General features: G+C 39.0%; 1 protein-coding gene across 3 annotated transcripts in view; it reads left to right on the top strand.

The window, feature by feature from the left end:
• SLC24A2 (solute carrier family 24 member 2) overlaps positions 1-15211 on the top strand; it is a 245865-nt gene extending 230654 nt beyond the window's left edge. For all 3 annotated transcript variants that reach the window (XM_037132368.2, XM_037132367.2, XM_037132366.2), the window contains 3 exons: positions 2425-2514; positions 9814-9980; positions 14610-15211. In XM_037132368.2, coding sequence (XP_036988263.2) covers positions 2425-2514; positions 9814-9980; positions 14610-14859 — 507 coding nt within the window. In that variant the 3' untranslated portion in view covers positions 14860-15211. The remainder of the gene's footprint in view (positions 1-2424; positions 2515-9813; positions 9981-14609) is intronic.
• Positions 15212-16096: the final 885 nt, after the last annotated feature.

Genomic DNA, 16096 nt, shown 5'->3' with positions numbered 1-16096 from the left:
GGCCCTGTTTTTCTTTTGGAAAGAGTTGGTAAAACCTAGATGTTAGGAACATGTGCTGTATAGTCAGGCAGACCTAGGTTTGAATTTTTTGACTAGTTCAAGATTTGGGTACAGAGTAGGGGGCCAGCCTTACCTACCACTAGTTAATGATGAAGACCTGAAGAGTTATTTTTAACCTTTTTTTATGAGCCCCCAATATAACAGTAGACCAATGTCCATTTAGTTGTCCATTTATTACTAATTAGCTTCCTGATTAAGAATCATAAGCATTTTTGAATTAGAGATATTTTCACTAATATTGTTTTGAACTTAGTTGCTTTAAATCCTTAGTCTGATTCCTTACTTTCTACCTTTTGACTGAGGATGTTCTATGGTTCAGGGATGATATTTTTTAGATGAGAAAAGTATTAAAATGATTTGATTCTGAGTTGTAACATTTATCAATGGACAGACATGCAAAAGTACAGAAAGTAAAATAACTACATACTTAGCAAATGAGCTAACCTGCAAGGGAGCGATCTGTGAAATGAGAGTCTCCCAAGATACGCCATTCCACAAGGTGTGGAGATGGTGCTTCGTCCCCCTCCACAGGACCCTCAGAATCAAGCCCACTGATTGCTGTTCAACCATGTGTGTGCCCCCACACCATAAACAAGGCCTTCCTCCCCCCCTGTGACAGACCCTAGCCATAGGAGACGAAACCCTCATTGCACTTAGGATCCAGAAACAGTGATCTGTGACTGGAAAAAAAAGGATGAGGACTGTAATCAGCTAAATGCTTTGCTGGGACCACTTAATTTCTTAGCACTGGCAATCCAAGTGCTAAGAATTCCGAGGCTCAGGGAATCTGGTCTCCAGAATCCAGCTGAACTCCCTGCTTTACGGGAATTTGTTTTCAAAAGTGAATGTCTCAACCTCCACTTTGAAAAATTGATTACTTTTTTTCTCATAACCTATTAAACTGCTCACATCCCCAAAAGGGGTCTGAAACTTTGGCCAAAATATTTTCCTTCTAAGAAAGGGGAGGGATGTGGGGAAGCATTTGTGAATAACTTTTTGGCTACTCACTGTGATCTGCTGCCTCCCCAGTTCTATCAAGCCCACTTGCCTTCCAGATAGCCCGGCTAACAAATGACCCCCCCAAGCCAGCAATTACTACAAGAGCGACATTATCGTGAAATTTCACAGAACTGTGGGAATGATAATGAAAACATATTGAAAACTTGAAATTAGTAAAGAGAACATAAGCCTGGTTTGGAGCAATAGAGACTGTTTGCCTTGTGGATGTTCAAAAGATCACTGTGTAAAAATTTGTCTTTTCCTTTTAATGGGTTTCTCAGAAGCATGGCAAAAAGTGTTCTACGTGGCTGCCCAAGGTCAGCCCGCCAGACAACTGAGATAGTTTTCATTCCCGGCAACTCCAGGATTCATTTCTTTGGACAGAATTGGGTGGCATTATCAAAGCAAATAATAATAATAATAATAGATTGTTATTCAAAGTGGAATGCTTTGAAATAAAAAGTGTTTGGCAATAATAGGTGATAGGCTCTCTGAGAACATTTTGCAAAAAGGATCTCCACAGAAAATCCCCAATACTAACACAAGCCTGGATCTCCCTAGGGTGGGGTCAGGTAAGAAACACAGCATTTTGAGTATCCGACTCTGGCTGATGTTTGGAGGAAATTTTTAAGTGCTCATACTTTAAGTGTGAGATTGCACAAAGTCAAATGGTTGAGGCAGAATTAGACAGTAATATAATTAGGAATGGAGAACAGGACAGCAAACACCCCCAAGAGCACCTACTCTGCCACCCCACAGAGAGCAACATAGCTGGGCATCTATCTGTCTGTCCTGTCTACATATGTGGTTCAGGCATCCTGGACTGGCCATCATCAGGGATCTATAGAAACTGCTGGCTTTTCCTGACCTCTCATGGGACTGTAAGATAACCTGATCTATTTTTGAGTCTTTTCATTTCTTGTAAAAAGTAATTAATCCCATAGGTTTTCTGGCATATGGATTATGATACATTGGGCTGAAGGAATAGAAACTGATTGAAATGTCTTGAGCAGAAGAAAGAAAAGGGAACAGGAGAGGGAGGGAGGACATTGAGTAGTTAATAGATCAAAGGCAAGGCTGAGAAACCAAGCCCTGGAAAGGGCATCTGAGCAACCAGCAGCAGGATTAGACATTCTCCTCAAGAGATTTCCATCCCAGGCGCTAACTTTGCAATGACTTGGCTCTAACCAATTTCACGTTGCCAAGAGAGAATCTTACTATCCCAGCTTGACCAAAGGTAGGGCTTTTTGATTGCCACAACTACCAAGACTGCAAGCTGCATTGCTGGATTTAGCTTTGGACTACGGATAGATCCACCTCAGCTTTGAGCACTGACACTCTCCCCTCTTCCTGGTTCTCTTTCAGTCAGCAAGAAAGTTTTTTCCCGTCACGTTCTTTGGAGCCATCACCTGGATCGCAATATTCTCTTACTTAATGGTCTGGTGGGCACACCAGGTAAGACCCTGATAATGGTACCATCTACCTGGTGTTGCTAAATTGTTTTTCTAATTTATGTTTTATTGAACTTATTGGGGTAACATCAGTTAATAAAGTTACATAGGTATCAAGTATACTATTCAATATCATCTGCCTATTGTGCTTTGTGTTTACCACCCCAAGTCACATCTCCTTCCATCACCATTTATCACCCCTTTACCCTCTTCTACATCCCCCACACCTTTCTCTCTGGCAATCACCATACTGTTGTCTGTGTCCACGAGTATTTCTTTTTTTTCTTTGCTTAATTCCTTCACTCTCCTCACCTAGCCTCCAACCCTCTCCCCTCTAACAGTAATCAGTCTGTTCTCTGTATCGGTGAGTCTGTCTCCACTTTGTTAGTTTATTTTGTTCATTAGATTCCACATATAAGTGACATCATATGGTATTTGTCTTTCTCTGACTGACTTTAACAATTCTTCAGATACCTTCCCAGAAGTGGAATCACTGGCTCATAGACAGTTCCATTTTTTATTTGTCTGCGGTAACTTCATATAGCTTTCCACAGTGGCTGCACAAATCTGCATTCCCATCAACAGTACGTGAGGGGTCCCTTTTCTCCACATCCCTGCCAATACTTGTTGTTTGTTTGTTTGTTTGTTTGTTTTATATTTTATTTCTTTTTAGGGAGAGGGGAAGGGGGGGAAAGAGAGAGAAACATCAATATGTGAGAAATATATCAATCAGTTGCCTCTCACATGCACCCAACTGGGGACCTGACCTGCAACCCAGGTATGTGCCCTAACTGGCAATTGAACAAGTGACCTTTCAGTTCACAGGCCAGCACTCAATCCACTGAGCCACACCAGCCAGGGCTGTCGTTTGTTGACTTACTGATAATAGCCATTCTGGCTTTCTGTGTGTTCTCTTTGAAGAAGTATCTCATTAGGTCCTTTATCCATTTAATTGGATGGTTTTAGGTTTTGTTTTGTTTTGTTTTTTGGTGCTGAGTTTTTTAAGTTCCTTATAAATTTTGGATATTAATTCCTTATCAGATGTATCAGTAAAAATGTCCTCCCATAGAGTGGGTTATCTTTTTGTTTTGTTGATGGTTTCCTTTGCTGTGCAAAAACTTTTTATTTTGATGTAGTCCCATTTCTTTATTTTTCCCTTTGTTTCTCTTGTAAATTGTTAATCAACGTGTTTGCCTTCTGAGACTGTCATGACAGTATTGCATCTGATGAGACAAGTTAAGTATTTGAGAACTAAAGAAATTTATTCCACTTAACTTTCCCTTGTCTCCTGGCCTGGAGTCAGATCTGCATAGACCCGGTCAGGCATGTGAAGGAAGGCAGGCAAGCCTGATTACTCCTTGCCCTCTCTCTACAGCCTGAAACCAGGCTAGCTCAGGCCTGGGAGGAATGTCGAGGTTTTGCCTGATTCAGTAAGTGGCACTTACTTTCTCTTGGGTACCTACTTACCTTCTAAACAGCCTTCCTTTGTTTTTTTCCATTACAGTTTATATTCAGTATTATTTTGTATTAGTTTCAGGTGTACAGCATAGTGATTAGTAAGAACCAAGGAGGGGAAGCACCCTGATTTGGGTCTCCCCAGTAACAGTTAGACAGTCATATACTTTACAAAGTGTTACCCCCAATATTTCCAGTCCCCACCTGGCACCATACATAGTTATTACAATATTATTGACTGTACTCCCCATGCCATAGTTTACAACCCTGTGACTATTTTGTAACTACAAATTTGTACTTCTTAATCCTTCGCCTTTCTCACCTAGCCTCCAACCCCACCTCCCATCTGACAGCCATCAGTCTGTTCTTTTTATTTATGAGTCTGTTTCTGTTTTGTTAGTTTATATTGTTCTTTAGATTCCATATATAAGTAAAACTATATGGTATTTGTATTTCTCTAACTTTTTTCACTTAGCATAATATACTCTAGGTCTATCCATGTTGCCACAAATAGTAAGATTTCATTCTTTTTATGGCTGAGTAATATTCTATCGTATATATGTACCACAGCTTATTTATCCACTTATTGATGGACACTTGGGCTGATTCCATATCTTGGTGATTGTACATAATGGTGCAGTGAACACAGAGGTGCATATATTCTTTCAAATTAGTGTTTCAGGTTTCTTTGGTTATATTCCCAGAAGTGGGATTGCTGGGTCATAAGGCAGTTCCATTGGCTCTTAGGAAAAATGTACAGACCAAATGGTCTGTTCCTTGAGCCTTAGTTTATAAAAGTGGTGATGTATTTCACTTTTGCCATTTTTAACTCAATACTAGTCATAATGCCTATCAAAAGAAGAAACTCTCAGGAACTGTTTGTTGTAACATATGAATGGAAGAATGAGATGCAAAGATTTTATGTTCTCGGAGATAATAGCGGTACCCTTACTGATTGTGAACTATGTGTCAGGCAATTCACATCTCTTTGTCCCTATAATCTTGCCAATAGCCCTGGACAAGTTGTCCATTTGTGCAAACAACTAGAACAGGAACAGAATCACAGAAATGGAGACCACATAGAGGGTTCTCAGTGGGGAGGGGAAGGAGAAGAATTGAGGGGAAAGGTACAGGGAATAAGAAGCATAATTGGTAGCATAAAATAGACAGGGGAATGTTAAGAATAGGAAATAGAGAAGCCAAAGAACTTATATGTATGACCCATGGACATGAACTTGGGGGAGGGATGCTAGAGGACAGGGGGGTACAGGGATGAGGCAGGATAAGGGGCAGAAAAAAAATGGGACAGTTGTAATAACATAATGAATAAAATATACTTAAAAATAAAAATGAGAAAATAAACCACAGACTGAGAGAAAATATTTCTAAGTTATATGTATACAAATTATACATATATATCTGATATACATATGTATAATATATCAGATATTATGTAATATCTGTATAATATATGTATATATCAGATATATACAAATATCTGATAAAGCACTATATCCAGGATAAGTAAAAATCTCTCAGAGCTCAATAATAAGAAGACATCTACAAGCATCCTAAGTTTTAAGATGGATGAAAGATTTGAGTACACATTTCATCAAAGATAATATGCAAATGGCTAATAAACATGAGAAAATATCCTCCACATCATTATGTATTAGATAAATGCAAATCAAAACCACAGTGAGATACAACTTCACACCAAGATGGGTATAATGAAAAAGACAGCCAAAAACAAGTGTTGGAATGAACCCTTTTATACCGCTGCTAAGAATGTAAAATAGTGCAGTCACCTTGGAAAACAGTTTGGCAGTTCCACAAAATGTTAAACATCCAGTTACCATATGATCCAGTGCAGTGATTCCACTCTCGATGTATACCCAAGAGAAATGAGAACACCTACATAAAAATTTGCACATGTATATTCATAGCAGTATTATTCATAGTGCAACAACCCCCCCAAAATGAAAACAACCCAAGTGTTTATCAAACTGATAAATGGGTAATTAAAATGTGGACTATCTATTTAATGGAATATTATTCCACAATATAAAGAAATGAAATAGTGATACATGCTACAATGTAAGTGAACCTCTCAATTTTATGCTATTTGAAAAAAGCCAGTCATCAAAAATCATGTGTTATATGATCCCATTTATATGAAATGTAAAAAACAGGCAAATCTGTAGAGATAGAAAGCAAGTTAGTGGTTGCCTTGTTTGGGGGAAGTAGAGGTAAGGGGGCAGAGACTGCTAAGGAGTATGGAGTACGGGGAATTAAAAAGGAATCACTAACAAAAATCACTGGAAATGTGGGCTGATATTCCCCAAGTTATTCCCACAAGATATTTTATATTATTATCATAGTTATTTTAATGACATTTGACTTCAGATTATTCTTCTTGGGTATTTCCCCAAAATCACTGGTCCCCTGAAGTTCTCTTTTTGTCCCCAAAGTCATTATTTTCCACATTCATTGAGAGTCATACCTGGCAAGAATTATTGTGGAGGTGGGCTGCTTCTCAGCCTTCAGATTTCCAGGCTAAAATAACTGTTTTCCACTTATAACATGTAATGGCTTCTCCCAACAATCATTTTTATTCTTTCATGTACTGCTAATGAAAAAAATGGGCTGTTTTTCTCTTGCTGGAATATGTTGTTTTATTGCCATTTGTGTAGCCATCCTAGGAAACATTATTGTACAGGCTTCCGTCCTGCTCTGTGTAATGATCATCTTAATGCTGCAGTCTTGTTCCCTTTTTATTCTGTGTAAAAAAAAAAACACAAATAAGATGCCTAGAGAAATAATAGTTACAGAAAGTTCCAGAAATATAAAGAGAAGCATTGCTTTCCAACAATGGATGAGAAGTATCTCTTTCTTTCCTCCCCTAGAAATGTTTTCCCTTTCAAACCACTCACACAGCTGATCAAAAGAGCAGATTCTGTTCCAAGTCTAGCTCTAATTCCATCATTTGTGCCTTTGAACTATAAAAGCTATAAAGATAACGACACCATTTAGTGTTAAACTATTTTGGTACCCACAGTTTTAGCAATCGTAAGTGCTATTTGATACAATTATTTGGCTACTATTTGGCCAAAAATAAATGCCCTTCACGTGCAACACTTCATGCATATTGTTCCTTCGTTTTTGTTATTTTTATGTTTTTGTATCATGAGTCTTTACCCTAGTAAATTTCATGGATGGTGAAAACCTGTGGTTAAAATCTATATTGCATCTAATAAGAGAAGTTAATTCTCAAAGTCAAATAGGACCCTGTGTCTCATTTGGTCAATATGACATTTCTGCAAATCCTCCCTAAACCAAGGCAGGGAACTGCATCACAGAATATTAAAAACAGCACTGGATTTGGATTCTGAGTGGTTCTATTATTACTTCTCTTAGAAAACAAGGAATTCCCCCCCAAGAGTTTCCTGATGTCCCTTCTAGCTCTAACCTTCTCTGGTGCTCCCCAAAGTGATCCTGGGTGCTGTCCTGTCCGAGTACCCATCACCTTGCCTCTGATTGATCAGTCACTTCAGTGAGCTTATGTAGAAGTTCTCCTTCACTGAAAGCATTTCTAGAGCCACACAGATTCATCAGGGGTTTGATATACAATGAAAATTCTTCATTATTCATGTGATTTTCTACGCTAAGGACTGACGCCATGAAACCAGCTTCTGTCTCTGCCACCAGAGCCCTGATGGCTGCGCACCAAGTGAAAGAGAGGAAGGAGCAACATCTGAGTTATCAGAGCTCATACTTAATCGAACATTTACTTTATTTCTAACGATGTGCTATCTGCTTTACAAGCATCATTGCACATAATTATCACAACTCTAAAGGTGGATATTATTATCCCAATTTCACAGATGGGGAAAATTGAGCCTCAGGGGAGTTGCCTACTTTGCACCAGGAGTGACAGGCAAGGATTTGCATGTGGAGTTCTCTAGATCCCAAGCCAACGCCCTTAACCACACCCACTATACCATCTTCTTTAATTCCTGCACTTTTCTGCTGTAGTGGCATTCAAACTCCACCTATAGACCGTTTTTGAAACAGTCACAGCTTTAGAACTCCCTCTAAGAATTTAAATTATAAATAGTGTATTAAATAGTTTGGAACTCATTAAGGGTGACAACCATTCAGTCAGCTTCTTTACAGTCTTTGAAAATGTTTCTCTCCATATCTAGTAAGAGATCATGAAGGAGATTATTTTGCTCAAATGGGAAACTCCTGTGCAAAACTTTTACTTAAGTTTTTCTAACAGAATCAGTAAAAAGCATGCTAGGAAAACCATCGACGTATACAGATTGATTGATTTATTTAGCAAATAGGTACTGAAAGCCTGCTATATGCCAGGCTGTGTTCTGAGTAACAGGAAAACCACAGTGAACAACCAACAATCCTGCTTGCATGGAACTTCCTTTCTGTCAGGGAGCCATGAATCTCTGCACTGTGAGGACAGGGTAAGGTAGCTTGCCAGGCTCTAAAGCAGGCATGGCCATCAAAATAAAAATAGCTCCCAACTGTGCTTCTGAGCTAGTGAGAACTAAGCTATCACTTATAAATTTTTTATAAGTATTTAGAAATGAGTTTATTCTATTCCTTGAAAGACTTTATCCTTATATGCTACCTCTGCCCTTTAAATTTTTTTTTCAAAAATGCCAGATGTCATTGGGTAGGCTGTTGGAAACCAAATTGAAAGCATTATCTTAAAGGTTTTCAGTTCACCAACTCCAGAAACTATGTAAAGCTTTTCAAAGCCCCTAGAAGACAAGTTGCTCCTTAGAATGGAGGAACTTCCATCTGAGACTAGACCAACTGTGTATGTAAAATTAGAGTGTTAAAAGGCAAAGAAAATATAATCCCCCCTTGCTCTTCACCTTTTTTACCAATGCGTACCATTTACTAAAGGCTTTCCCACAAATTATCATTTAGTCCTCACAGCCACCTTGAAGGTAGCTATGATCAATGCCACTTCATAAATTAAAAAAATGAGGATCAAATATATTGCACAATGTCTTCAATTAGCAGTAGGGCAAGTACTTAATAGATGCCAGAGTCAGACCTTGGATCGAGGCCCTCTGATTGACTAAAAGATGGTTTCCTCACTGCTGCCTTGTTGATTTACAATTCTGTATTACCAAAACAAAACCACCCCAAATCAAGTCTCCTTTGGAAATGGCAGTCTTAAGTGTTTAAGAGTAGGTTACAGACACTAGAATATGTTCAGGGGAAATGAGAATGCTGTGTGGAACCTGTTAACCTTCTATGGTAAATCCAAGAGCATCAGCCACAGGATTTGGTGCCTTTATCAGGCACTGGCTCCTGAAGACTCTGACCAATTGGGGGTTTTTTTATTATTGATTTTAGAGAGAGAGAGGGTGGGGGAGAGAGAGGAAAAAAACTTGATTTGTTGTTCTGCTTATATATGCATTCACTGGTTGATTCTTGTATGTGCTCTGACCAAGGATCAAACCCACAACCTTGGTGTATCAGAACAACACTCTAACCAACTGAGCTACCCAGCCAGTGCCCAGTTGGTTTTTATAACTAATTTTCTGCTTCCCCTGTCTTAATAAACCCTATATAGAAGCTGCCCTCTAGCCCTCTACAGCTCTTTTTTGAGATGATCTGTTTCTCCCTTACATGAACATTCCCAATCTCTTGGGTCTGAGTGTCCTCAACTCTATGGCAGTGATTGTGGCTCATTTCAGCACTCAGCACAGCCCAGAATAGGAGATCATTAAAAGAGAGTTGTGTTGAGATGTTTGTGTTTTTGATGTTTTGTGACTACAAACACTCATATGTTTGTCACTGTCATTGCTTTTAGGTTGGAGAGACAATTGGCATTAGTGAGGAGATTATGGGTCTGACCATCTTGGCTGCTGGGACCTCCATCCCTGATCTTATCACCAGCGTCATAGTGGCCCGGAAGGGGCTTGGGGACATGGCTGTATCCAGCTCTGTTGGAAGCAATATTTTTGATATCACTGTAGGGTAAGTAGAGATAGTTCTATAAGGGTACACACCAACTTCATCACCGTCTTCGAAGCTGTGAAGACACGACCAGGACCTCTGAGCCCAAAACTAGTTAATATCAGTAGAAAGTAAAGACTGGGAGTAACATTCAGTTTCATCAACTCCATTTTTCATTTTCAGAGAACTTAATGAAGAATAAATTAACCCTGTACAGGCAGAAACACATTCCTGCATACAGAATGGATGTTGTAGGAAATATTTTAAGAGAACTTCACTTATATAATTGCCTTGGCTATGTGTTATGATATTCAATGATCAGGCATGACTGAGATGATCTGGTAGATTCACTATATATTTCTTCATATTCTAACTCTAAATGAAGTCCCTAGCAGCCTCAGATGAGATTTAGATTGTAAAGCAGATTGGAACAAACATAGGCCCAGAAAAATATCTCATCTCCTTCCTTGGAAAATGCTGGTAGGTTTGCATTATTATTTGTTTATCTGTGCTGGTGAAGATATTCTCAGTTTTTCTGAAAGTCAGAAGACAAAATCTGTTCTTACAGTTAAGCAAACTAGAGCTCTCGATGCGAATAATCTCTAAAGTGGATCAGATTAGGGAAGGGTGCTGTTACTTCTATTTCATTTAACTTGTCAAAAGTATAATTAGTCTGATAAATAACCTGAGAAAGTAAAACATGGGATGTTATTGTATCACAGAAGAACAGCTCTTGACACTTTAATTTGGAAACTCACTAAAATGGACCTTCTCTCTCATTGAACTTCTTAAATATTGTTTCCTCTTAACCCTTCCATTACCTAATATATGATAATATTTTTTCATTCAGTGTCTACCATATGCATATATGTACATATATTTGCACTTATATATTTGCATTTATTTTTATATAAGTACTATATTTGTACTTATATTTTTATCCATTTATACCACATAGAGATCCATAAGATATTTTATCATCCCCATTTTTCAGATAAGGAAACTGAAGGGCACAGAGTGCATACAATGAGTGAAAGAGGTAGCTGGGATTTGAACAGTCTGCGCTCTCAACTGTAGCACTGTCTATGCATAAAATTCTGCTTTGAGTTTCCACTCTCTGAACCACCTTTAAGTTCCAAAGGTGCCCTCTCCTACCACACTTCCTCTCTTTGTTGGCCCTGTCACTCAAGAAGTCTCCCTGCCTGCAAAACTCCAACTTATCCTTCCAATGTCAACTCAGATGAGGGCTTCTCTAACTCTCCTGGGCCTGACCTTGGAGCTTTTGCTTCTGTCTACTTTCTGCAGACCGCACTCTTGTCATGGTCATGTACACCAGTCTGCCTGCTAGACTGTGAACTCCCCAAAAGCAAGAAGTCACCAAAACTTAAAACATTGCCTAGAGGATGCTAGTAGCTCAACAAATGTTAGTAAGATGGATGATAGATGAATGGGCAAACAGGTGGGTGAATGGATGGATATCTTGAAAGGTATTTGTTTTAAAAGAATGGTATCCCTAATATAAACAGTGTTCCTCACTTCTACTGCCTACACACTTAAAGTAGTTTTCTTTGTCACTCTCTTCTAAAAAGTAAAACAAAATAGTCTATAGTATAAAAGAAAATCCTAAAAATTGACAACAATTATAAATGTTCTAACATACTTGTCATGTTTTTGAACAATAAGTATTCTAGGAAATTTCGAGATGCTTTTTGTTCATTATTCTTAAATTGCATATTTTGCATCAAATGAGAGTTCAAAGAAACTAATTCTGCTAGCCAAGAAAAACATTTAGTTTTCATATGTTTCCTTCTAAATATTTCACAAAGTTTTCTTAGGGAATATTCAGTTTTGTCCTCTTGGAGGACTTTTTTTTTTCCATTTTTTTAAATATTTTATTATTTATTTATCTTTAGAGGGGAAGGGGGGGAAGGAGAGAGGTAGAGAAACATCAATGTATGGTTGCCTTTTGTGCGTCCCCTGCTGGGAACTGGCCTGCAGGGAACCGGCATGCAACCCAGGCATGTGCCCTGACTGGGAATCGAACCGCCATCGTGTGGTTCGCAGGCCCGCGCTCAGTCCACTGAGCTACACCAGCCAGGGCTTTTTTTTTTTTTTTTCCATTTTAAAGGCATTTATGCCTGGCATGGAGTAGGCATCTGTTAGTAAATTAGTAAATCAACCATTATGCTAAGCTTTTTCATAGCTCTCATAATTAACATTTTATGGCTTTAAAATATTCCACCCTGTTGCCTTTCAGTTTAACCATTATCCTTTAGTAAGACCTGTTATCTTTTTTAATTTTCTAGTATTATGAGTGTGTCTACAAGCTATTTTATGCAGAAAAACCTCCTCTGCTAGTTATTTTAATTAGAATAAATTTCTTCAAGAAATATTAATGAATTAAACATTATGATCATTTTAATGCCTATTGGTGTATATTTTTCCAAAACTTTTTCCCAAGAGTTATATCAATTTATAAAGTTTTTGGCAATATATTGAGTATAAAATTTATAGTTTTGCCTACATTTTTTTGCTTAAGATTAACATATACTCACAGTAAAGGATTTAGACAATACATATAAAGCGTAAATAAAAATCAGTGATAATCCATCACCCTTTTTAAATGTATATATTTATCTCATATTATTAAAATACATTCACATTTAAATGTATAATAATATATTTCACATTATTAAATACATTTTTATTTTATATATATCCTTCTCGTGTATAAGAGGGAAGAATATTATTGATGTGTTGGGTATGTTTACCTTGTTGGGTTATAATTAGCATATATAGAGAATATAGGGCTGTGAGGATAATGTTTAGACCTAGGAGGATAAGGGTCTAAATCCTTGTCTATATCCTTAACTTTAAATATATTATAACTATTTGCCTATATCTTCATAGTTGATAACTTTTAATAACTACATCAATTACATCAACTTAATATTTTGCTATTTAACAAGTTCCCTTTATTAGAGATTAAGGTATACCAAATTTTTCACTATTCAAAATAACACTGAAATCATCATTTTCCTGGATAAAGTTGTGTCTTCGTTTTGAATTATTTATTATGCTCTATCACTGATAGTAGAACTGATTGGTTACAGGTATGAAAAATGTCATTTTCCCCCCAAAGGGTTTTTACCTATTTGTAGTGCCATTATGTGAGTGTGTGTGTCTAGCTTAACGAACCATGGGAAGTGTGGACCCCAGAGAGGTTTTTGTATCATCACCAACAGGCACTCCCCTATCCTTTCTTGACTTTCCATTGCTGCCATAAAGTGCCAGGGCTGCCCCCTCCTGCCAAGAGCTGAAATTGCACCTTATTTCCTGCAGTGGCCCTGTTGACCCCTCCCCTCCTGACATCTCCACTGTGGTAAGCACATCCCAGCCTGGCTCTAGGGGTCCAAGTGCCTGCAATTGATTGCCATGAGGCAGTCACATCAATCACTTCGGCTTGGCCCAGGTTCACATATGCACCTGCATGTGCCAGGCCCTGGGACTTCAAAGATATATAACATGAAGGCTGTGCTTTCACACGCCCACTCTCTCTAGCAGAGGAGACAGATGTTTAAACTTAATGCCCCTTTCACCTCATTATCTCTCTCAAGCTATATGCTTTTTCTTTGGACAAGTTTGTGTTTGGAAAGGGCGTTTTCTCTTCCACACCACTGAGGCTAGGCCAAAAATGTATCTCCCTTAGCCTTAGGCTCTGCAGAAGGTGCAGCCCACTGGGTAGCTGGGCTCCAGTTTCCCTAAACAGCATTCCATGATTAGGCTCGATGGATAGAACTTGGCTGCTTCTCACTCAGCCACGTGGGGAGGCACACACCACCGAGTCTTGAGTCGTGCTTTTTCAGCCATGAACCTCTCCCACAGAGCCCTCGCCCACTCTTTTATGGTGTACCTGGCTAGCTTTCCTGGTGTATTTCAGAGTCATTATTCTGGTTAGGAAACAAAAGATGTTATCACGTTTTAAAATTCAAATGCAAAGGGAAAGACCAAGGATAAAAATACATAATAAAGTTTTTTAAAATTACAAATGTCAGTTACTGTCTTCCTCAAATCTTTCAGAAAGATCATTTTTTAGTGAAATGGTTGTCCCATCTTTTCCAACATAAACTCCAGGCAGTGATATGTATTGGCCCCGACCATCATCATTTATTTTCACTCGCTTTTTAGGTTGTTAATTAAGTCATTGCTATTCTCTCTCTCCATTTCATAAAATAATTTTGCCATTTTCATTCCTGATTTCCTTATCTTTTCTCCATTTGTCTTCTCCTTCTCTCACCCAAATCCCCTAGTTCACTTCTTTACATGCGAGAGTGATATTTTCTTCTCAACAAGAAAAGAAATAAAAATTATTTCAAATCTAATTTAGAAATCACCTGCCACCGTCATATCTTTGATTTTATTCAACTGCAGAACAAATTCTCTCCATTCTAATTTGGTCAGTAACAGATAAAGGTTTCTAAAGTTCCCCTGACCTCCTTCAGTGGTTTCCTGGGCCAGACATGCCCCGGGCAGAGTGAGCCAAACAAGACACATTTTTCCGATGATAGATTCCGAGAAGCTGATGTTTCGTCATAGGCCTCCTTCAGCACACCTGCCACTTGCCTGCCAACCCTGCTCTCTCCCTCACAGGCTCCCACTGCCCTGGCTCCTGTACACCATCATTCAGAGGTTCCAGCCCGTGGCCGTCAGCAGCAATGGCCTCTTCTGTGCCATCGTCCTCCTCTTCATCATGCTGCTCTTCGTCATTCTCTCCATCGCCCTCTGCAAATGGCGCATGAACAAAGTGCTGGGCTTCATCATGTTTGGCCTCTACTTCGTGTTCCTTGTGATCAGCGTCCTCCTGGAAGACAGAATTCTTGTGTGCCCAGTCTCCATCTAGCATGAAAAGCCATATCTTGATGATCCCTCCTCGCTCTGGGTTCTGGGCTCCTTGACGTCTTGAGAAGAGTCAGCTGGCACACGGCGCCAGGCATGTGGAGTGTCCCTCCTTGGCAGACGTGAAGAGGGGTGGACTCCCAATGGACCTGCTCACTTCACAGGTTGCATCCACCCCAGCCCACTGAAATGGGTTCACTCAAGAGACAGGGAACTGTCCATCTGAGATGTCTCACCACTTACCACTGACAGGTACTCCTTGCTGGTGGGAGGTACATTCATTGTAATGAAGCAAACAATACAGAGGCTGTGTATATACATATAAAATATACATATTATACATAGATGCACATGAACACCCCCCGCCTGTTTCTGTACTATAATACCCCTACTTCCATGTCTATAGAGTAATACAGACCTGTATACAAATACAAAGAAAGAAATATTATATATATATAATGATATATATAAATACAACTGCATCTTTTCAGGGATAGCTCTAGCATATTTATAATACCTATTTGAAGAGGCGCATCAAGCTTCTGCCTGAGTTTTGCCTCTTAAGTGCAAGAGGTAAACTAATGAAATCATTGCTGTGACCTTCAGCCTACCTTGGACTTACTGGGATCCTGCCTGGTAAGGTGAGTGTTTTAGAGAAATAGATTTCAGGAGAGAGGGCTGGGTGGAGAGGGTCTGTAGGGGCCCTGAGCTAAGCCCTCCAAAACATTTCCACATGCCAAACAGGCAAGACCCTCTGCCCATCCCCACTGGGGTGCACTCACCAAACCCCATAGGGTTACTTGGGATAGACAGAGGTAAAACCCAGACTGGGTCAATACTGGTTTGGGGGCAAAAGGAAAGTAACCAGGGTTGGGTTTATTTGAGGTTTTTATGAATATATATATTGCCTCAGCATGCAAGTAGAAACTATGACTGCAAACCAAATTAGCACTCTTCTAGAACAGCGAGACTATGTAAACTGAACCAATATTGCTCCAATGCATGTTTCATTATCATCAACAGAAGGGAAGCAAGTTTAGCTGTGATTGTCATTTAGATGTATTTTGATACTAAGGGCTCACATATAATCAAAATGCTGCCAAAAGAGCCTGGATATATAACAAGAAATTCCATTCAGTAGAGACACTTAGTGAGACTTGCCACCTAATGGGAATGTTAACAGCATAGTTCTTTAAAGCTTCTTCCAGTGTGGTCATAAGGGGCTTCAGTGTCTGAAGAAA

The sequence above is a fragment of the Artibeus jamaicensis genome, unplaced genomic scaffold (genome assembly GCF_021234435.1).
Source record: "Artibeus jamaicensis isolate MK-2021 breed Jamaican fruit bat unplaced genomic scaffold, CSHL_Jam_final scaffold_1964, whole genome shotgun sequence".
Lineage (NCBI taxonomy): Eukaryota > Metazoa > Chordata > Mammalia > Chiroptera > Phyllostomidae > Artibeus > Artibeus jamaicensis.
This window is presented reverse-complemented; position numbering and strand designations above follow the sequence as displayed.